Genomic DNA, 24,755 nt, shown 5'->3' on the forward strand with positions numbered 1-24,755 from the left:
CTTGGTTGATAGTTGATCACAACTGTATCAGTTAATGACACCGCAGTGGTTAATGACAAGAAGACAGTGATGGCATTGAGGTAATTTTGAGATGTTACCACCTGCATGCCAAACTCAACAAAGGCACTTATCAGTAGCCATACAAAACTCCTTAATTCACTGTTTCTATAAATTACAGGGCATGTTAAATTCTTGTCATTTACTCAGCCATCCCCAAATTCCTTCCAAGTTCTTCTTTATATACTCTCTATATGCAATCATAGTTAAATGGCTTAATACATGTAAAATGCTTTGAGCAATGCTTGGCACATAGTAGCTAAGCACTTACTGACACTTAGTGTCAGTTATTTTCATATTATTATTATGTCTTAAAAGTGATGCTTTGCATGTCTCCTGCCCTTCAGGGATGTGAAAATTTGGTTTGCTTTAAGCAAGTTCAATCCAGTGCTCCCAGTGAGGAGAAGGTCTAACATGCAAGGTATCTTCTATATGGTTTTTTTTCTTGCTGAGGACCGAACTGGCAAATCACTTTAGAAGTGATCAAAGTCATTAGAAATGTATTTAAAAGATTTTGTGTATGTACCTCTAGATAAAGTGATTATCTGAAATGGTAAATGTTGAGAACAAATTTTAAAAATTTTGATAACTGTACCACCAAGATGCACTGATTAAAAAAGCCCCTTCTCATATTGCATTACCTTCAAACTACAATAAATCTCTTACAATACTGTTAAAGTATTTAACTATATATTTTATTTTTATAATAATGAATCTGATATGCTCTGATCTCCTTTGGTTTGTTATACATCATCCATGCATCATTCATTCCATTCACTTAAAGCATCATCTTCATGTCCAGGTATATCTGTTGGTGACTGGTCAAGAGAAGTTGAATCTTTGTATCTCATTGAACTCAGCTCAGACTGTATCTCAGTTGTTGAGGCCTTTGCCCCCCAGAAATCTTTGACTGCCGTCCTGGAAGAAAAAAAAGTTTTTTTTAATTTTCTGAAATGAAAACTAAAACTTTAGTTTTCTATATATAGAAGTGTCTCCTTGTTGTTGTTGTTCAGTTGCTAAGTCGTGTCTGACTCCACAACCCCATGGACTGTAGCCCACCAGGCTCCTCTGTCCATGGGATAACCCTGGTAAGAATACTGGAATGGCATGTCATTTCCTTGTCTGAGGGATCTTCCCCACCCAGGAATTGAACCCAGCTCTCCTGCATTGGCAGATGGATTCTTTACTGCTAAGCCATCAAAGAAACCCATAGAAGTGCCTCCTTAGTCAGGATTTATTTTTATTTTGCAGTGCATCAGCTGCATTGTGATAGTAGATGAGCCCTCAGATATACCAGGGGGTGATACTCATGTAGGTATTATAGAAATACTCTCAAATGCTGAACTAGTAGTTCATAATAACCACATTTTAAAGTTGTGATTATTTTCAACTAGTATGCAGGTCAGGAAGCAACAGTTAGAACTGGACATGGAACAACAGACTGGTTCCAAATAGGAAAAGGAGTACATCAAGGCTGTATATTGTCACCCTGCTTATTTAACTTCTATGCAGAGTACATCATGAGAAACACTGGACTGGAAGAAGCATAAGCTGGAATCAAGATTGCCGAGAGAAATATCAATAACCTCAGATATGCAGATGACACCACCCTTATGGCAGAAAGTGAAGAAGAACTAAAGAGCCTCTTGATGAAAGTGAAAGAGGGGAGTGAAAAAGTTGGCTTAAAGCTCAACATTCAGAAAACTAAGATCATGGCATCCAGTCCCATCACTTCATGGGAAATAGATGGGGAAACAGTAGAAACAGTATCAGACTTTGTTTTCCTAGGCTCCAAAATCACTGCAGATGGTGATTGCAGCCATGAAATTAAAAGATGCTTACACCTTGGAAGGAAAGTTATGACCAACCTGGACAGCATATTCAAAAGCAGAAACTTTGCCAACAAAGGTCCATCTAGTCAAGGCTATGGTTTTTCCAGTGGTTATATATGGATGTGAGAGTTGGACTATAAGGAAAGCTGAGTGCTGAAGAATGATGCTTTTGAACTGTGGTGTTGGAGAAAACTGTTGAGAGTCCCTTGGACTGCAAGGAGATCCAACCAGTCCACCCTAAAAGAGACCAATCCTGGGTGTTTATTGGAAGGACTGATGTTGAAGCTGAAACTCCAATATTTTGGCCACCTGATGCAAAGAGCTGACTCACTGGAAAAGACCCTGATGCTGGGAAAGACTGAGGGCTGGAGGAGAAGGTGACGACAGAGGATGGGATGGTTGGATGGCATCACCGACTCAATGGACATGAGTTTGGGTGGACTCCGGGAGTTGGTGATGGACAGGGAGGCCTGGCGTGCTGTGATTCATGGGGTTGCAAGTAGTCGGACACGACTGAGCGACTGAACTGAACTGATTTTCAACTAGACAACACAAATATTAATTCAATAAACTTTTTGCTTTAACAACTACTACATAAAATTGTGAAAACTGCATTTAAAAGTTTTCTCATGGCTGGGGATCAAGTCATGAGATCAGGTAGCTTGAACCAGGATTATCTCAGGAGGGATGAAGAGAGTTGGACAGTCTTGAAACCTGCATGAGAAGCATAATGGACAGGGCCTTAGATTCACTGGACAAGGAGGGGCAGACACGCAGATTTTTTTTATCAAGGGTAATGGTTTAGCTGCAGTTCTTCACCTACCAGTTTATAATTATGAAGATCAGTACAAAGATCACAAATATGCAGATAATAACTCCTATGGTCAGCACAAAAACTAGGACTGCATCAGTGTCTGGTTGGCTTGCTCTTTTCATCTGTAATTCTAGAGAAAAAAAAGACATAGTAATGATTATTACTACCGGGAAAAAAAAGGAAATGAACATCTAAATGGGAACTTTATATCTGGAAAAATACTCTAGAAATATACAGGGAGAATTAGTGGAACGTGTTAATGAACTTTCTCTGCACGTTAGAAATGTTCTTTACAATCATGCAGAAAGGTTCAAAGAATCTGACAATAAACATTCTGCATTTCCACCACCTAGACACTACCATCAACATTTTATCCTTCTATTCATGCTTCTATCAATCCACTGATCCACCTTATTTTTTTTGACGCATTTCAAGATAATTTGCTAATGTCTACACACTTCTTACAGAATCAAGAGAATATCATTAACTAGAGTTCAACATTTGTTTATATTTTTTCTTTTGAGGTAAAATGTACAGACTCTGAATTGAACAAAAATCTTAAATATGTTATTTAGTTATGGAAAATGCAAACACACATATGTAATTCAAATCCCTAAAAACACACAGACTATTACTCTACCCCAGAAAGTTTCCTTGAGCCCCTCCCAGTTAATCCCTGCCCAAACCTTCAGGCACAACTACGGTCCTGATTTTCTTTTCCACATAGATTGGTTCTGCCTGATCTAGAATTTCATAGGAATGGAAACATTCATTATACTTTCTTTTGTGTAAGGCTTTTTAACTCAGTATAATGTTTTAGAGATTCAACCATAATTGTTGCATGTATCAATAGTTTTTTCTTTTTTATTACTGGGTAGTATGCTTCAATTATTCAGTCTCCTGATGGACACCCACACTGTTTCAGTTTGGGGTTATTATAAACAAACTGCTATGAACATTCTTATACAAGTCATTCTGTGAACACACACTTCCACTTCTTATGGATAAATACCTATGAGTGGAACTGCTGGGTCATAGAGTAGAGGTATGCTTAGTTTTCTAAGAAATTACAGGATCTTTTCCCAAACTGATCATACTTGTTATACATGGTTTATTAAATTTTTTCATGGATTTTATCTTTTCATTTTTCTAGTGATTCCTTTTAAAAGCTGAAATTTTTAAATGTTTTAATGTAAGTTTCAGGTGTACAGTATTATAATTTGATATCTGTATACAGTGATTCCCACCACAAGTCTAGTTACTGTCCATCACCATAAAGTTGCCTCTTCCCATCATCCATTTCACCTACTGTAAACCCTCTTCCCCTCTGGCAACCAATAATCTGGTTCTCTGTATCCAGGAGTGTGATTCTGTTTATTTTTTTAAATTCAACATACGAGTGAAACCTTTATATCTGTCTTTCTCCATCTGACTTTACTTCACTTAGCAGTAACACCTTTCAGGTCCATCCATGTTGCAAATGTCAGGATTTCATTCATTTTCTGGCTGAGCAGTATTCTATTTTGTGTATGTGTGTGTAATACATATCTATATCTTGGCTGTTATAAATAATGCTTCAGAGAACACAGAGGTGCATATGTCTTTTTGAATTAGTGTTATGTTCTTCAGATAAATATACAGAAGCCGAAAAGCTGTCTCCTGTGGTCGTATTATTCTTCATTTTTTGAAGACTCTCCATACTGCTTTTCATAGTGGCTGTACCAACAGTGTACAAGGGTTCCCTTTTCTACATATCCTCTCCAACATTTGTTATTTTTTGTCTTTTTTGATAACAACCATTCTAATAGGTATAAGGTAGTATCTGTGGTTTTGATTTGCATTTCCCCAACTAGTGATGTTGATCATATTTTTATGCATCTGCTGACCATCTGTATGTCTTCTTTGGAAATCTATTCACATCCTCTGCCTGATTTTTATCAGGTTTTTTTTTTAAAATGTTGATTATTGTGAGTTCCTTATACATTCTGGCCTATTAACCCCTCATCAGAGATACCATGTACAAATGTCTCCTCCCATTCTGTAAGCTGTCTTTTTGTTTTGATGATGGTTTCCTTTGCTGTGCAGAAGCTTTTTAGTTTGAAGCAGTCAATTGTTTATTTTTGATTTTGTTTCCCTTGTCTCTGAAGTTAAATTTACAAAAACATAGCTAAGACCTATATCAATAAGGTTACCGCCTATGTTTTTTTCCTAGGAATTTCATGATTTTAGGTCTTACGTTCAACACTTTCATCCATTTTGAGTTTATTTCTGTGTACAGTGTAAGACAGTGACCTTCTTTCATTCTTTTGCATGTGGCTGTCAAATTTTCCCAATACCATTTTTGGAATATGAAGTTTTAAGTTTTATGAAGCCTAATTTATCAATATTTCCTTTTATGGTGACTGGTTTTTGTCATATCTAAAAGGGAAGCCTTGTCTAGTCCTGAATCATACAGATACTCTTCTATGTTTTCTTTTTTAAGCTTGATTATTTTAGCTTTTATTAATACATTTAGGACTGTAACACATCTCTAATTTTTGTATATGTTTTAATATCCAAATACCACTTTTAAATCAGCATTCTCTCCCATATCTGTCTGCTATTCCTTATTAAGGAGACAAAACAAGTCTACCATATGTATTGTAACACTGCTACATTGTAAGCTGATAAAAATGCAATTTATAGCAAATATTACTTACTTTTGAATTATATACCTTTCTTATGGCTCTTCCTGGTCCCTAAATCATAGACTCATTAAAGATTCATGTGGGGAAGGTCCAGAAAGATCATCTGATACAATTTTTATACAGATAAGTAAACCAACATCCAAGGAGATTTAATGATTTGTGAAAGCTAGGTTTTATGTGTTTTAATATTTTAATTTTGATAAGTACCATTCTAACAGGGGCTTCCCAGGTGGTACTAGCAGTAAAGAATCTGCCTGCCTATGCAGGAGATGCAAGATTCGCAAGTTTGATCCCTGGGTCAAGAAAATCCCCTGGAGAAGGAAATGGCAACCCACTCCAGTATTCTTGCCTGGAGAATTCCATGGACAGAGAAACCCAGTGGGCTACTGTACATGGAGTCATGAAGAGTTGGACATGATTGCCTGCACACACACACACACAACACTCTAACAGACTTGGTCTCCTATTCAGGCAATCTCAACTGCTTATTCATCTTGATTTTCTTTCTATTATTTAAACACTATGAAGTATAATTTTCCATTTTTATTAGTAGTTCAAGAGCTATAAACTCAATTTAGTAATCTCATTAAATACTTCCAAGTATGATAAACAATTTTAAAAAGTTAAAGTTAGTTACTCAGTCGTGTCTGACTCTTTGTGACCCCATGGACTGTAGCCCACCCGGCTCCTCTGTCCATGGAATTCTCCAGGCAAGAGTACTGGAGTGGGTTGCCATTCCTTTCTCCAGGGCATCTTCTCAACCCAGCAATTGAACCTAGGGTTCCTGCATTGCAGGCAGACTACTGAATGAGCCACCAGGCAAGCCAATTTATATCATATTTATATTCTAACATTGTTAAATTTAAAAGTTTTTAACTTTTGATAATTTTAGACTTATAGAAGCAGTGGAATTTTTAAGCTCAAATGAAAAAAAAAAAAACTTTTAGGATTAAAACTTGAGGGGAAGAAATGCAAAATTTCTTTCCATTTACCCACTACCCTGAAATACTAGTCAAGAGAGGTGGAAAATGAGAGGTATCAAGATTCTGGTTCATTTTAATGGTAGTCTTTTTGCAAGGGTCCCTTAGAGTACTTTTATGTCTAATAAAAAATAGTTTCTATTTCTGTTGGAATTTTCTAATGAAAAACAGACTGAATTTTGATGCTCTTACATTTTAGAAAAACTAAGCTTATGCTTGTATTAGTTTTTGAAGGCCACCATAACAAAGTACCACTAACTAGGGGACTTAGAAACAACAGAAACATGTTATCTCACAGTTTTGGAGGATAATGTTTGAATACCAGGCATTGGTAAGGCCGTGCTCCCGCCAGTGGCTCTGGGAAGGATCCTTCCTTTACTCTCCCAGGCTCTGGGAGCCCCAGATGTCCCGTAGTTTGTGACAGTGTAACTCCAGTTTCTGTGTCTGTCTTCACATGGCTGTCTTCTCCCCATGTGTCTTGAGTCTCCATGTGTTCTCCTCTCTCATGTTCTGGGTTTCTGTGTCCAGATTTCCCTCTTGTCATGAGGACACCAGTTAAACTGGATTAATAGCCCACTCTTCTCTAGTATGTAAGACCGTGTCTTAACTGAATTAACTATACCTGCAACAACCCTACTTCCAGACACCATCACACTCTTAAGGCAGACAAGTTTGGACTCGAAAATATCTTTTTAGGGGGACATGATTCAATCAAAATAATGCCTAACTATAAAAGACAATTATTGTGGAAGTGAAAAATCTGTCATATGAGGGAATGGATGGGGCATTTTCATTAATTAAACCATATCTACCCTGAAAATATTTTAATCATGTATTTGTTTCGAGCCAGTACCATACTGTGAGGACATTTATAGCCAAAACATTTGTCTGATGTCTAAAACAGCCAAAAGGGTCTGTCACAGCAGTATACCCAATTGTCCTTTTTAAAAGCAACTAATAGATATCAACATTTTCTGAAAACATTTTGTCATCTAACCAGTGCATGTGCTAAGATGGCAGAGACACCCCACCAGTCCTGGAGAGCTATGAGAGAGAAAAGTCAACTTGTCTCACTTGCTGACACTGGGGACTGTGCCCCAGTCCTTAGCTTACACCTGTTGCCTCTGAATCACAGGAAGAGCTAACCACCACTAAGCAGTCCTAACAAGGACTAAGCTGGGGGACACGAACTGAGAACAGCTCTCAAAACCTTTAACAGCCTGAACTGTGATTCACTGAGATCTTTTTTAGTTGATGATGTTTGGTCCTTTTTTGCCTTTTATTGACATTATTCTTTTAATAACACCTAGTATATCCCACTCCAATACTCTTGCCTGGAAAATCCCATGGATGGAGGAGCCTGGTGGGCTGCAGTCCATGGGGTCGCTGAGAGTCAGACACGAGTGAGTGACTTCACTTTCACTTTTCACTTTTACACATTGGAGAAGGAAATGGCAACCCACTCCAGTGTTCTTGCCTGGTGAATCCCAGGGACAGGGGAGCCTGGCGGGCTGCCATCTATGGGGTCGCACAGAGTCGGACACGACTGAAGTGACTTAGCAGCAGCAGCAGCAGTATATCCCAATATAGGACTACGGTTATTAGCTTTCACTATAAAGATTTTTTTTAAGGATCCTGAACAATACATCAAAGAAAGTTTACAGTTTATTTTTTTAAATCACCTCCAAAATACCTCAGCTTGTTTCCAGTTAAAGGGCAGTCAAGTGGTAGTCGCTCAGTCGTGTCCAACTCTTTACAACCCCATGGACTGTAGCCCGTCAGGCTCCTCTGTCCATGGAATTCTCCAGGCAAGGATACTGAAGTGGGTAGCCATTTCCTTCTCCAGGGAGTCTTCCCAACCCAAAGCTGGGATCAAAGCTGGGTCTCCTGCATTGCAGGCAGTCTTTATCATCTGAGCCACCAGGGAAACTCACACTACCTTGTAGAAAAATCTTAATGGTATAAAACTAGTGGTTCCCAAAATGTGATCTCTGGACCAACAGTAACTAGGAACTTGTCAGAAATGGAAATTCTTGTCCCAGTCTCACTCAAGATCTACAGATGCAGAAACTACAGGAGTTGGGCTAGTGATCTGTGTCTCAACAAGACCACCATGTGATTCTGATGCTCTCTGAAGTTTGAGATATAAGCAAGTCAAAATGTTGCTGGGTACTTACCAGTTGTTGTATAGATTGTGAATCTAATAGATGCTACTATTTCATTATTATCCAATGTTTCACACTCAAAAGCCTTGGGGTGAGTATCCCTGTGAACTTCCAGGATTGCTGAATCATTTGCGAGTATAATGGCTTGCTATTTTAAAAGAAAAAAAAAATATCAATATTCTTCATGAAAATCTAAGATCAGAAAATAATTTATTTCTTATAACAAAATAAGAGTCACTTTCTCTCAGTCTAGGACAGTAATTAATTATGCACATGTATTTTAAAGTCAGACAGAACAAGTACCAAATTTCTGACTGTGTAAATCAGAAGGAGTTACTCTCTGCATCTCAGCTACAGTTGGTCCTCCATATCTTTGGGCTCCACATCAGTAGATTCAACAAATCATAGATTAAAAATACTCAGAAAAAAAGAATTTCCAGAAAGTTCCAAAAAGCAAAACAGGAAGTGGTTGCACAGTAACTCTTTACTTGGCATTTCTATTGCATTTACAAATACTTAAATAGCATTTTCCAACACAAACCATTGGAAACCTCTGTTTGTTTCCATGGCAAACCGTTAAATATCACGGTAATCCAAGTCTATTCCATGAAAAGTAATGCTGAAGAAGCTGAACAGTGCTATGAAGACCTACAAGACCTTCTAGAACTAATACCCCCCAAAAAAACATCCTTTTCATTATAGGAGACTCGAATGCAAAAGTAGGAAGTCAAGAAACACCTGGAGTAACAGGCAAATTTGGCCTTGGAGTACAGAATGAAGCAGGGCAAAGGCTAATAGAGTTTTGCCAAGAGAACGCACTGGTCACAACAAATAACACACAAGGGGATTCCCATAAGGATAACAGCTGATCTGTCAATAGAAACTCTTCAGGCCAGGAGGGAATGGCAAGACATACTTAAAGTGATGAAAGACAATAACCTACAGCCCAGATTACTGTACCCAGCAAGGATCTCATTCAAATACGAAGGAGAAATCAAAAGCTTTACAGACAAGCAAAAGCTGAGAGAATTCAGCACCACCAAACCAGCTCTCCAACAAATTCTAAAGGATATCCTCTAGACAGGAAACACGAAAAGGGTGTATAAACCCGAACCCAAAACAATAAAGTAAATGGCAACGGGATCATACTTATCAATAATTACCTTAAACGTAAATGGGTTGAACGCCCCAACCAAAAGACAAAGACTGGCCGAATGGATACAAAAACAAGACCCCTCTATATGCTGCTTACAAGAGACCCACCTCAAAACAAGGGACACATACAGACTGAAAGTGAAGGGCTGGAAAAAGATATACCACGCAAATAGAGACCAAAAGAAAGCAGGAGTGGCAATACTCATATCCGATAAAATAGACTTTAAAACAAAGGCTGTGAAAAGAGACAAAGAAGGCCACTACATAATGATCAAAGGAACAATCCAAGAAGAAGATATAACAATTATAAATATATATGCACCCAATATAGGAGCACCGCAATATGTAAGACAAATGCTAACAAGTATGAAAGGGGAAATCAATAATAACACAATAATAGTGGGAGACTTTAATACCCCACTCACACCTATGGACAGATCAACTAAACAGAAAATTAACAAAGAAACACAAACTTTATTTTTTTTTTTTTTTTTTAACTTTTCAACTGAAAGGAGCCTTTAATTCTTTGGGATGCATTCCTAAGTCTGGTTAGTAACTAGTTTGTCCTGTTAATAAACAAACATCAACAGATTCCGAGGTTAAGCTTGGAAAACAACTCCCCAAATTTAGCACTCTTTTTTTTTTTTTTTTTATATTTGCCCACTTCTGCTACCTTTCATTCTTTTTTTTTTTTTTTAATTTTTAGTTTTTTATTTTTTAAATTTTAAAATCTTTAATTCTTACATGCATTCCCAAACATGAACCCCCCTCCCACCTCCCTCCCCAGAACATCTTTCTGGGTCATCCCCATGCACCAGCCCCAAGCATGCTGCATCCTGCGTCAGACATAGACTGGCGATTCAATTCACATGATAGTATACACGTTAGAATGTCATTCTCCCAAATCATCCCACCCTCTCCCTCTCCCTCTGAGTCCAAAAGTCCATTATACACATCTGTGTCTCTTTCCCTGTCTTGCATACAGGGTCATCATTGCCATCTTCCTAAATTCCATATATATGTGTTAGTATACTGTATTGGTGTTTTTCTTTCTGGCTTACTTCACTCTGTATAATCGGCTCCAGTTTCATCCATCTCATCAGAACTGATTCAAATGAATTCTTTTTAATGGCTGAGTAATACTCCATTGTGTATATGTACCACAGCTTTCTTATCCATTCATCTGCTGATGGACATCTAGGTTGTTTCCATGTCCTGGCTATTATAAACAGTGCTGCGATGAACATTGGGGTACATGTGTCTCTTTCAATTCTGGTTTCCTCGGTGTGTATGCCCAGCAGTGGGATTGCTGGGTCATAAGGTAGTTCTATTTGCAATTTTTTAAGGAATCTCCACACTGTTCTCCATAGTGGCTGTACTAGTTTGCATTCCCACCAACAGTGTAGGAGGGTTCCCTTTTCTCCACACCCTCTCCAGCATTTATTGCTTGCAGATTTTTGGATCGCAGCCATTCTGACTGGTGTGAAGTGGTACCTCATTGTGGTTTTGATTTGCATTTCTCTAATAATGAGTGATGTTGAGCATCTTTTCATGTGTTTGTTAGCCATCCGTATGTCTTCTTTGGAGAAATGTCTGTTTAGTTCTTTGGCCCATTTTTTGATTGGGTCGTTTATTTTTCTGGAGTTGAGCTGCAGAAGTTGCTTGTATATTTTTGAGATTAGTTGAGAAACACAAACTTTAAATGATACATTAGATCAGTTAGACCTAATTGATATCTATAGGACATTTCACCCCAAAACAACGAATTTCACCTTTTTTTCAAGTGCTCATGGAACCTTCTCCAGGATAGATCACATCCTGGGCCATAAATCTAAACTTGATAAATTCAAAAAAATCGAAATCATTCCAAGCATCTTTTCTGACCATAATGCATTAAGATTAGATCTCAATTACAGGAGAAAAACTATTAAAAATTCCAACATATGGAGGTTGAACAACACACTTCTGAATAACCAACAAATCACAGAAGAAATCAAAAAAGAAATCAAAATATGCATAGAAACTAATGAAAATGAAAACACAACAACCCAAAACCTGTGGGACACTATAAAAGCAGTGCTAAGAGGAAAGTTCATAGCAATACAGGCATACCTCAAGAAACAAGAAAAAAGTCAAATAAACAACCTAACTCTACAACTAAAGCAACTAGAAAAGGAAGAGTTGGAGAACCCCAGTGTTAGTAGAAGGAAAGAAATCTTAAAAATTAGGGCAGAAATAAATGCAAAAGAAACAAAAGAGACCATAGCAAAAATCAACAAAGCCAAAAGCTGGTTCTTTGAGAGGATAAATAAAATTGACAAACCATTAGCCAGACTCATCAAGAAGCAAAGAGAGAAAAATCAAATCAATAAAATTAGAAATGAAAATGGAGAGATCACAACAGACAACACAGAAATACAAAGGATCATAAGAGACTACTATCAGCAGTTGTATGCCAATAAAATGGACAACGTGGAAGAAATGGACAAATTCTTAGAAAAGTACAATTTTCCAAAACTGAACCAGGAAGAAATAGAAAATCTTAACAGACCCATCACAAGCACGGAAATTGATACTGTAATCAGAAATCTTCCAGCAAACAAAAGCCCAGGTCCAAATGGCTTCACAGCTGAATTCTACCAAAAATTTCGAGAAGAGCTAACACCTATCCTACTCAAACTCTTCCAGAAAATTGCAGAGGAAGGTAAACTTCCAAACTCATTCTATGAGGCCACCATCACCCTAATACCAAAACCTGACAAAGATGTCACAAAAAAAGAAAACTACAGGCCAATATCTCTGATGAACATAGATGCAAAAATCCTCAACAAAATTCTAGCAATCAGAATCCAACAACACATTAAAAAGATCATACACCATGACCAAGTGGGCTTTATCCCAGGGATGCAAGGATTCTTCAATATCCGCAAATCAATCAATGTAATTCACCACATTAACACATTGAAAAATAAAAACCATATGATTATCTCAATAGATGCAGAGAAGGCCTTTGACAAAATTCAACATCCATTTATGATAAAAACTCTCCAGAAAGCAGGAATAGAAGGAACATACCTCAACATAATAAAAGCTATATATGGCAAACCCACAGCAAACATTATCCTCAATGGTGAAAAATTGAAAGCATTTCCCCTCAAGTCAGGAACAAGACAAGGGTGTCCACTTTCACCGCTACTATTCAACATAGTTCTGGAAGTTTTGGCCACAGCAATCAGAGCAGAAAAAGAAATAAAAGGAATCCAAATTGGAAAAGAAGAAGTAAAACTCTCACTGTTTGCAGATGACATGATCCTCTACATGGAAAACCCTAAAGACTCCACCAGAAAATTACTAGAGCTAATCAATGAATATAGTAAAGTTGCAGGATATAAAATCAACACACAGAAATCCCTTGCATTCCTATACACGAATAATGAGAAAGTAGAAAAAGAAATTAAGGAAACAATTCCATTCACCATTGCAACGAAAAGAATAAAATACTTAGGAATATATCTACCTAAAGAAACTAAAGACCTATATATAGAAAACTATAAAACACTGATGAAAGAAATCAAAGAGGACACTAATAGATGGAGAAATATACCATGTTCATGGATTGGAAGAATCAATATAGTGAAAATGAGTATACTACCCAAAGCAATTTACAAATTCAATGCAATCCCTATCAAGCTACCAGCCACATTTTTCACAGAACTAGAACAAATAATTTCAAGATTTGTATGGAAATACAAAAAACCTCGAATAGCCAAAGCAATCTTGAGAAAGAAGAATGGAACTGGAGGAATCAACTTGCCTGACTTCAGGCTCTACTACAAAGCCACAGTCATCAAGACAGTATGGTACTGGCACAAAGACAGACATATAGATCAATGGAACAAAATAGAAAGCCCAGAGATAAATCCACACACATATGGACACCTTATCTTTGACAAAGGAGGCAAGAATATACAATGGAGTAAAGACAATCTCTTTAACAAGTGGTGCTGGGAAAACTGGTCAACCACTTGTAAAAGAATGAAACTAGATCACTTTCTAACACCGCACACAAAAATAAACTAAAAATGGATTAAAGATCTAAATGTAAGATCAGAAACTATAAAACTTCTAGAGGAGAACATAGGCAAAACACTCTCAGACATAAATCACAGCAGGATCTTCTATGATCCACCTCCCAGAATTCTGGAAATAAAAGCAAAAATAAACAAATGGGATCTAATTAAAATTAAAAGCTTCTGCACAACAAAGGAAAATATAAGCAAGGTGAAAAGACAGCCTTCTGAATGGGAGAAAATAATAGCAAATGAAGCAACTGACAAACAACTAATCTCAAAAATATACAAGCAACTTATGCAGCTCAACTCCAGAAAAATAAACGACCCAATCAAAAAATGGGCCAAAGAACTAAACAGACATTTCTCCAAAGAAGACATACGGATGGCTAACAAACACATGAAAAGATGCTCAACATCACTCATTATTAGAGAAATGCAAATCAAAACCACAATGAGGTACCACTTCACACCAGTCAGAATGGCTGCGATCCAAAAATCTGCAAGCAATAAATGCTGGAGAGGGTGTGGAGAAAAGGGAACCCTCCTACACTGTTGGTGGGAATGCAAACTAGTACAGCCACTATGGAGAACAGTGTGGAGATTCCTTAAAAAATTGCAAATAGAACTACCTTATGACCCAGCAATCCCACTGCTGGGCATACACACCGAGGAAACCAGAATTGAAAGAGACACATGTACCCCAATGTTCATCGCAGCACTGTTTATAATAGCCAGGACATGGAAACAACCTAGATGTCCATCAGCAGATGAATGGATAAGAAAGCAGTGGTACATATACACAATGGAGTATTACTCAGCCGTTAAAAAGAATTCATTTGAATCAGTTCTGATGAGATGGATGAAACTGGAGCCGATTATACAGAGTGAAGTAAGCCAGAAAGAAAAACACCAATACAGTATACTAACACATATATATGGAATTTAGGAAGATGGCAATGACGACCCTGTATGCAAGACAGGGAAAGAGACACAGATGTGTATAACGGACTTTTGGACTCAGAGGGAGAGGGAGAGGGTGGGATGATTTGGGAGAATGACATTCTAACATGTATACTATCATGTGAATTGAATCGCCAGTCTATGTCTGACGCAGGATGCAGCATGCTTGGGGCTGGTGCATGGGGATGACCCAGAAAGATGTTATGGGGAGGGAGGCAGGAGGGGGGTTCATGTTTGGGAATGCATGTAAGAATTAAAGATTTTAAAATTTAAAAAATTTAAAAAAAATAAATAAAACGAATAATAAACACTAAAAAAAAAAAAAAAAAAGAACGCACTGGTCATAGCAAAACCCACTTCCAACAACACCAGAGAAGACTCTACACATGGATATCACCAGATGGTTGACACCAAAATCAGATTGATAACATTCTTTGCAGCCAAAGATGGAGAAGCTCTATACAGTCAGCAAAAACAAGACCGGGAGCTGACTGTGGCTTGGATCATGAACTCCTTATTACCAAATTCAGATTGAAATTAAAGCCAGTGGAGAAAACCACTAGACCATTCAGGTATGACCTAAATGAAATCCCTTATGATTATACAGTGGAAGTGAGAAATAAATTTAAGGGACTAGATCTGATAGACAGAGTGCCTGATGGACTATGGATGGAGGTACATGACATTGTACAGGAGACAGGAATCAAAACCATCTCCAAGAAAAAGAAATGCAAAAAAGCAAAATGACTGTCTGAGGAGGCCTTACAAATAGTTGTGAAATGAAGGGAAGTGAAAAGCAAAGGAGAAAAGGAAAGATATACCCATTTGAATGCAGAGTTCCAAATAATAGCAAAGTGAGATAAGAAAGCCCTCCTCAGCAATCAATGCAAAGAAATAGAGGAAAACAACAGAATGGGAAAGACTAGAGATCTCTTCAAGAAAATTAGAGATACCAATGGAAAATTTCATGCAAAGATGGGCTCGATAAAGGACAGAAATAGCAGGGACCTAACAAAAGCACCTATTAAGAAGAAATGGCAAGAATACACAGAAGAACTGTACAAAAAAGATCTTCATGACCCAGATAATCATGATGGTGTGATCACTCACCTAGAGCCAGACATCCTGGAATGTGAACTCAAGTGGGCCTTAGGAAGCATCACTATGAACAAAGCTAGTGGAAGTGATGGAATTCCAGTTGAGCTATTTCAAATCCTGAAAGCTGATGCTGTGAAAGTGCTGCACTCAATTTGCCAGCAAATTTGGAAAACTCAGCAGTTGCCACAGGACTGGAAAAGGTCAGTTCTCATTCCAATCCCAAAGAAAGGCAATGCCAAAGGATGTTCAAACTACTGCACAATTGCACTCATCTCACACGCTAGTCAAGTAATGCTCAAAATTCTCCAAGCCAGGCTTCAGCAGTATATGAACTGTGAACTTCCAGATGTTCAAGCTGGTTTTAGAAAAGGCAGAGGAACCAGAGATCAAATTGCCAACATCCGCTGGATCATCGAAAAAGCAAGAGAGTTCCAGAAAAACATCTATTTCTGCTTTCTTGACTATGCCAAAGCCTTTGACTGTGTGGATCACAATAAACTGTGGAAAATTCAGAGAGAGATGGGAACACCAGACCACCTGACCTGCTTCTTGAGAAAGCTGTATGCAGGTCAGGAAGCAACAGTTAGAACTGGACATGGAACAACAGACTGGTTCCAAATAGGAAAAGGAGGACGTCCAGGCTGTATATTGTCACCTTGCTTACTTAACTTATATGCAGAGTACATCATAAGAAATGCTGGACTGGATGAAGCACAAGCTGGAATCAAGATTGCAGGGAAAAATATCCATAACCTCAGATATGCAGATGACACCATCCTTATGGCAGAAAGTGAAGAAGAACTAAAAAGCCTCGATGAAAGTGAAAGAGGAGAGTGAAAAAGTTGGCTTAAAGCTCAATATTCAGAAAACTAAGATCACGGCATCTGGTCCCATCACTTCCTGGCAAAGAGATGGGGAAACAGTGAAAACAGTGACTGACTTTATTTTTCTGGGCTCCAAAATCATTGTGATGGTGACTGCAGCCATGAAATTAAAAGACGCTTACTCCTTGGAAGGAAAGTTATGACCAACCTAGACAGCATGTTCAAAAGCAGAGACATTACTTTGCCAACAAATGTCCATCTAGTCAAGGCTACGGTTTTTCCACTGGTCATGTATGGATGTGAGAGTTGGACTTTAAAGAAAGCTGAGCGCCAAAGAATTGATGCTTTTGAACTGTGGTGTTGGAGAAGACTCTTGAGAGTCCCTTGGACTGCAAAGAGATCCAACTAGTCCATCCTAAAGGAGACCAGTCCTGGGTGTTCATTGGAAGGACTGATGTTGAGGCTGAAACTCCATATTTTGGCCACCTGATGCAAAGAGCTGACTCACTGGAAAAGACCCTGATGCTGGGAAAGATTGAGGGCTGGAGGAGAAGGGGACGACAGAGGATGAGATGGTTGGATGGCATCACTGACTCAATGGACATGGGTTTGGCAGACTCCGGGAGTTGGTGATGGACAGGGAGGCCTGGCGCGCTGTGGTTCATGGGGTCGCAAATGGTCAGACACGACTGAGTGACTGAACTGAACTGATATAGCACTTACAATATATTATATATAATCTAGAGGTGATTTAAAGTATACAGACACAAGTATCTGTTATATGCAAATGCTATATAATTAGCCATGTTATATAGTAATATAATACCATGGTATTATATATTAATACCATGTCATATAAGAAAATTGAGCATCTCTGATTCTGGTGTCTGAAGGGGGTCCTGGAGTCAATTCCCTGAGGAAACTGAGCAACAATTGTACTTATCTGCAAAATGCGTATAATGATGGGAATTACCTCATAGATTGTTATATGAGTAAAAGAAACTCTAGCAGTTGGTGTATATCTGGCATTTAATAAGCCCTCAACTAATGTTAGCTACTGTTATCATTATACAAGTATTATACATACAAATGAAAACCTTGCTTCCAAAATAGAACACTTTTTATAAAATAGATGTTTCTAAGTTCTGATAATAGCTGGCCCTATATATACATATAAAGTTTTAGCCCTACTAAGAAATGAAAAACAATTTAAATCCCAATAATAATAAAGTTGTATGATTTTTACTTCATTTTTGCAAATTGCTTTTGAAGAGAAAGTCCTCTGAGAGTCATCAAGCACTGGGAAACAAATCTTAAGACTCACTGGAAAGCACCAAATTATATACATTCATTACTCACCTGGTCTGGCCTTAGAAGTCTCCAAATATATTTGAAACGGTTTTCAGGAGATGTATGAACACATGCAAGCCTAACACGTTCAAGGCTTTCTGAAATTGGTCTTCCCCCTGAAAAAAAATTACATACATATATACCAATGGGCCTTGTGAACTGCTTTATACACAATACTACTTTTAAAAGTCACTCCCAATTTGAAAAGAAATTACATGCTGGAAGTTAGTAAACGTTTACTGGAAGTTTGACTGTAGAGGAGCAGGAAGTCGTCATGGATGCAACGATGAAGTCACGGAAGAGGCAAGTAAACACCATACCTGTCTGTTCCTTTGGCAAAATAAACTATAGAGAAGAGACAGTAAGGGCAAACTACTTAGTGATCTATTAAACTTTGAGATATACTTACTAGTGGCTGCCAATTTTCTGGTTAGGAACAACCCCTCCCCTGTCTACCTCTTTCTGGCTTAGGATAATGAAACCTCAGACTAGTGAAATTTGATACAGAAAAGCTCTCAAAGTTCCCAATGTAGAGTTTACCAATCTACTGATAGACTGTCACAACCACAAGGTCGAAAGTATTTCTCTGGAGGATGGCTTCAACCAAAACCTGAGTGCAGTAAGGTTCCAGTGTGCTAGAGAGAATGTATGTTCAATTTAGACACAACTGAAAAAATGTAAAGAAAAGTAGAAAGACCTATAACTGTTTGGAGAAGTGGAATTTTAAGTTTTCTTATGATTTCCTTTCAGTAAATCATTTTGATCATCTCCCTCCACTCAAGGCAAACTGAGGTTAAGGATATCTCCCCAGAGTAAACATGGCCCCTCTGTCTCCCTCCAACTCACAGCCACAATCTACTGGTCCACGACATTCTTCCACTCGTACGATACACTTGGATTCACCACCAGGGCATCCGTTTGTCAATATAACTTCTCTAATACCAATACCTTTGATAAAAGAAATTGGCAAATGTTAAAAGAAAAAAGAAGAATTCCAGGGTTATTTTATTTTTCCACCTAGGTCATTTTGAAACTTTTCTCCTAATTTCAGAAATTAAATTCCTAAATTCAAGGTAATAACATTTAGAGATGGCTCAGCAGGTAAAGAATCAACCTGCAATGCAGGAGACCTGGGTTTGATCCCTGAGTCAGAAAGATCCCCTGGAGAAGGGAATGGTTACCCACTCCAGTATTCTTGCCTGGAGAGGAGCCTGGTGGGCTACAGTCCATGAGTTCAAAATGAGTAGGATACAAGGGAAGTGACTAAGCATGAGCACAAGCAATTTGAATTATTTCATAAAACATTTTCCAAAATGAGTCACATGAAACACTAGTTCCTCTGGTTGATAACATAAGAAAAGAGATTCCATGATTAGTTACATTTGGAAATTATACATTAAATTAAAATGAAATGAATCTCCTCAGAATTTTAGAGGACCTTTTAATATGCTAGTAAATGAATGTGCTATTATGTGTAAATTTTCATTGATCAAAGATGCAAAAGTTTTACATGCTAACATTTTTGAGATCTGAATGCATTTCAGCTGACAGCATGTCAAGAATGACAGTATTTTTCCTTCTTAGAGATATATAAAATGTGCTTATTACAGCTAATAAAGCCTACTACTGAAATAGTAGAAAGCAGTAACACACAGGATCTTCCAAATTTATTTGACCATGGAACTTTGGAATGGGGGGAGTTGGATCTTGCAGAGGAAATTACAAAAATTACATTGTAACATAAATGATGCTTTTTAACACCTAGACTGATAAAAATCTCTGTATTAAATTTATCAAGATAGACTTAATGACCAGACCTCCATTTTCAAAGTGATAACTCTTGTTAGAATTGCCACACATTTCATAAGAAATCAAGTCTTTACTGACCCATCTCAGATCTCTCTTTTACTGGCCCATCTCAGATCTCAACACCAGAAGTGAGAGAGATTATAAAAGCTGGTTAAAAGCTGGTTCAGTGACATGGCGAACATGTCCTATGATGAGACTGTGCTGTCACAGGCTAAGGAGTAGTCCATCTTCATATTCTTCCTACCAAGTTCCTTCTTTCAGTCCCTGTAAGATGTTAATCATACCACCCAATCTCAAAACAAGGGTAAGCTGAAGTCTAGAGATGGCTTCAGTTCAGTTCAGTCACTCACTCATTTCTGACTCTTTGAGACCCCATGGACTGCAGGATCCCAGGTTTCCCTTTCCATCACAAACTCCCAGAGCTTGCTCAAACTCATGTCCATTGAGTCTGTGATGCAATCCAACCATCTCATCCTCTGTCATCCCCTTCTCCTCCCGCCTTCAATCTTTCCCAATCTTTTCTAATGAGTCAGTTCTTCACATCAGGTAGCCAAAGTATCAGAGCTTCAGCTTCAGCATCGGTCCTTCCAATGAATATTCAGGACTGATTTCCTTTAGGATGGATTGGTTTGATCTCCTTGCAGTCCAAGGGACTGTCAAGAGTCTTCTCCAACACCACAGTTCAAAAGCATCAATTCTTCAGCATTCAGCTTTCCTTATGGTCCAACTTTCATATTCATACATGACTACTGGAAAAACCATAGCTTTGACTAGACAGACATTTGTCAGCAAAGTCATGTCTCTGCTTTTCAATATACTGTCTAGGTTGGTCATAGTTGGGGTTCCCTTCTGGCTCAGCTGGTAAAGAATCTGCCTGCAAGGCAGGAGACCTAGGTTTGATCCATGGGTTGGGAAGATACCCTCAAGAAGGGAAAGGTTACCCACTTCAGTATTCTGGCCTGGATAATTCCATGGACTGCACAGTCCATGGGATTGCAGAGTCAGACATAACTGAGCAACTTTCACTTTCACTCTCTAGGTTGGTCATAGCTTTTCTTCCAAGGAGCAAGCGTCTTTTAATTCATGGCTGCAGTCGTGTGTAGTAATTTTGGAGCCCAAGAAAATAAAGTCTGTCACTCTTTCCATTGTTTCCCCATATATTTGCCATGAAGTGATGGGACCCTATGCCATGATCTTAGTTTTTCAAATGTTGAGTTTTAAGCCAGTTTTTTCACTCTTCTCTTTCACTTTCATTAAGAAGCAAGTCTTTAGTTTCTTGCTTTCAGCCATAACCATGGTGTCATCTGCATATGTGAAGTTATTGATACTTGTCTCTGCAATCCTGGTTCCAGCTTATGCTTCATCCAGCCCAGCATTTCGCATGACAGATTCTGCTTATAGGTTAAATTAGCAAGGTGACAATATACAGCCTTGATGTACTGCTTTCCCAATTTGGAACCAGTCCTTTGTTTCATGTCCAGGTCTAACTGTTGCTTTTGACCTGCAAACAGGTTTCTCAGGAGGCAGGTAAGGTGGTCTGGTATTCCCATCTCTTTTAAGACTTATTCAACACAGTCACGGAGAAGGCAATGGCACCCCACTCCAGCACTCTTGCCTGGAAAATCCCATGGATGGAGGAGCCTGGTAGGCTGTGGTCCATGGGGTCGCTAAGAGTCAGACACCACTAAGCGACTTCACTTTCACTTTTCCCTTTCATGCACTGGAGAAGGAAATGGCAACCCACTCCAGTATTCTTGCCTGGAGAATCCCAGGGACAGAGGACCCTAGTGGGCTGCCATCTATGGGGTCACACAGAGTTGGACATGACTGAAGTGACTTAGCAGCAGCAATAGCAGCAACACAGTCAAAGGCTTTTGCATAGTCAATAAAGCAGATGTAGATGGTTTTCTGGAATTCTCTTGCTTTTTCTATGATCCAATGGATGTTGGCAATTTGATCTCTGGTTCCTCTGCCTTTTCTAAATCCAGATTGAACATCTGGAAGTTCTTGGTTCACGTACTGCTGAAGCCTAGCTTAGAGAATACTGAGCATTTCTTTGCTAGCATGTGAAAGTGAAGTCGCTCAGTTGTGTCTGGCTCTTTGTGACCCCATGGACTATAGCTTACCAGGCTCCTCCATCCATGGGATTCACCAGGCAAGAATACTGGAGTGGGTTGCCATTTCCTGCCCCAGGGGATCTTCCCAACCTAGGGATCGAACCCAGGTCTCCCACATTGCAGGCAGACCCTTTACCCTCTAAGCCACTAGGGAAGCTGCTAGTGTATGAGAGAAGTGCAACTGTGCAGTAGTTTGAACATTCTTTGGCATTGTGTTTCTTTGGGATTGGAATGAAAACTGACCTTTTCCAGTCCTGTGGCCATTGCTGAGTTTTTGAAATTTGCTGGCATATTGAGTACAGCAGAAATAGATGTTTTTCTGGAACTCTTGTTTTTTCCATGATCCAGCGGATGTTGGCAATTTGATCTCTGGTTCCTCTGCCTTTTCTAAAACCAGCTTGAACATCTGGAACTTCACGGTTCACGTATTGCTAAAGCCTGGCTTGGAGAATTTTGAGCATTACTTTACTAGCATGTGGGATGACTGCAATTGTGAGGTAGTTTGAGCATTCTTTGGCATTGCCATTCTTTGGGATTGGAATGAGAACTGACCTTTTCCAGTCCTGTGGCCACTGCTGAGTTTTCCAAATTTGCTGGATATTGAGTCCAGCAGTTTCACAGCATCAGCTTTCAGGATTTGAAATAGCTCAACTGGAATTCCATCACCTCCACTAGCTTTGTTCGTAGTGATGCTTCCTAAGGCCCACTTAAGTTCACACTCCAGGATGTCTGGCTCTAGGTGAGTGATCACACCATCGTGATTATCTTGGTCATGAAGATCTTTTTTGTACAGTTTTTCTGTGTATTCTTGCCACCTCTTCTTAATATCTTCTGCTTCTGTTAGGTCCATACCATTTCTGTCCTTTATTGAGGCCATCTTTGCATGAAATGTTCCCTTGGTATCTCTATATGCAGGCCAGGAAGCAACAGTTAGAACTGGACATGGAACAACAGACTGGTTCCAAATAGGAAAACGAGTACGTCAAGGCTGTATATTGTCACCCTGCTTATTTAACTTATATGCAGAGTACATCATGGGAAACGCTGGGCTAGAAGAAGCACAAACTGGAATCAAGATTGCCGGGAGAAATACCCATAACCTCAGATATGCAGATGACACCACCCTTATGACAGAAAGTGAAGAAGAACTAAAAAGCCTCTTGATGAAAGTGAAAGAGGAGAATGAAAAAGTTGACTTAAAGCTCAACATTCAGAAAATGAAGATCATGGCATCTGGTCCCATCACTTCATGGAAAATAGATGGGGAAACAGTGGACACAGTGTCAGACTTTATTTTTGGGGGCTCCAAAATCACTGCAGATGGTGATTGCAGCCATGAAATTAAAAGATGCTTACTCCTTGGAAGAAAAGTTATGACCAACCTAGATAGCATATTCAAATGCAGAGACATTACTTTGCCAACAAAGGTCCGTCTAGTCAAGGGTATGGTTTTTCCAGTGGTCATGTATGGATGTGAGAGTTGGACTGTGAAGAAAGCTGAGCACCGAAGAATTGATGCTTTTGAGCTGTGGTGTTGGAGAAGACTCTTGAGAGTCCCTTGGTCTGCCAGGAGATCCAACCAGTCCATTCTGAAGGAGATCAGCCCTGGGATTTCTTTGGAAGGACTGATGCTAAAGCTGAAGCTCCAGTACTTTGGCCACCTCATGTGAAGAGTTGACTCATTGGAAAAGACTCTGATGCTGGGAGGGATTGGGGGCAGGAGGAGAAGGGGACAACAGAGGATGAGGTGGCTGGATGGCATCACTGACTCGATGGACATGAGTCTGAGTGAACTCCGGGAGTTGGTCATTGACAGGGAGGCCTGGCATGCTGCGATTCATGGGGTTGCAAAGAGTCGGACCCGACTGAGTGACTGAACTGAACTGAACTGAGTACAGCACTTTCACAGCATCAGCTTTTAGGACTTGAAGTAGCTCAGTTGGAATTCCATCACCTCCACTAGCTTTGTTCATAGTGATGCTTCCTAAGGTCCATTTGACTTTGCATTCCAGGATACCTGGCTCTAGGTGAGTGATCACACCATTGTGGTTATCTGGGTCACTAAGATCTTTTTTGTATAGTTCTTCTGTGTATTCTTTCTACCTCTTCTTAATATCTTCTGCTTCTGTTAGGTCTATATCATTTCTGTCCTTTATTGTGCCCATCTTTGCATGAAATGTTCCCTTGGTATCTCTAATTCTCTTGAAGAGATATCTAGTTTTTCCTGTTCTCTCATTTTCTTCTATTTCTTTGCATTGATCACTGAGGAAGGCTCTCTTATCTCTTCTTGCTACTCTTTGGAACTCTGCATTCAGATGGGTATATCTTCCCTTTTTCCCTTTGCCTTTCACTTCTCTTCTTTTCTCAGCTATTTTTAAGGCCTCCTCAGACAATCATTTTACCTTTTTGCATTTCTTTTTCTTGGGGATGGCTTATCAGTCTCCTGGACAATGTCATGAACCTCCATCCACAGTTTTTAAGGCACTCTATCAGATCTAGTCCCTTAAATCTATTTCTCACTTCCACTGTATAGTCATAAGGGATTTGATTTAGGTCATACCTGAATGGTCTAGTGGTTTTCCCTACTTTCTTCAATTTAAGTCTGAATTCTGCAATAAAGAGTTCATGATCCGAGCCAAAGTCAGCTCCCGGTCTTGTTTTGGCTGACTGTATAGAGCTTGGCTTATAATACAAGAGATGGCTTATAATCTGTTGATTTATCATATAAAAGATGGCTTATAAGAGCGTGTTTCAATCTTCAGAGTGCATGCAAAACACCTGAGATATACTAACGTGCATATTATGATGCAGTCAGTAGGTCTGCAGTAGGTCCT

The 24,755-nt window shown here is 38.9% G+C and overlaps 1 protein-coding gene across 1 annotated transcript in view; it reads right to left on the reverse strand.

Annotated features, from left to right (window-relative positions):
- Window positions 1-750: 750 nt before the first annotated feature.
- Window positions 751-24,755, reverse strand: part of SPACA1 (sperm acrosome associated 1) — a 31,810-nt gene continuing 7,805 nt past the window's right edge. The window contains exons 3-7 of the mRNA XM_069598898.1: window positions 18,842-18,943; window positions 18,005-18,111; window positions 8,548-8,683; window positions 2,713-2,833; window positions 751-975 (exon numbers count right to left, since the gene is read on the reverse strand). Coding sequence (XP_069454999.1) covers window positions 819-975; window positions 2,713-2,833; window positions 8,548-8,683; window positions 18,005-18,111; window positions 18,842-18,943 — 623 coding nt within the window. The 3' untranslated portion in view covers window positions 751-818. The remainder of the gene's footprint in view (window positions 976-2,712; window positions 2,834-8,547; window positions 8,684-18,004; window positions 18,112-18,841; window positions 18,944-24,755) is intronic.

This window comes from Ovis canadensis, chromosome 8 (assembly GCF_042477335.2).
Source record: "Ovis canadensis isolate MfBH-ARS-UI-01 breed Bighorn chromosome 8, ARS-UI_OviCan_v2, whole genome shotgun sequence".
Lineage (NCBI taxonomy): Eukaryota > Metazoa > Chordata > Mammalia > Artiodactyla > Bovidae > Ovis > Ovis canadensis.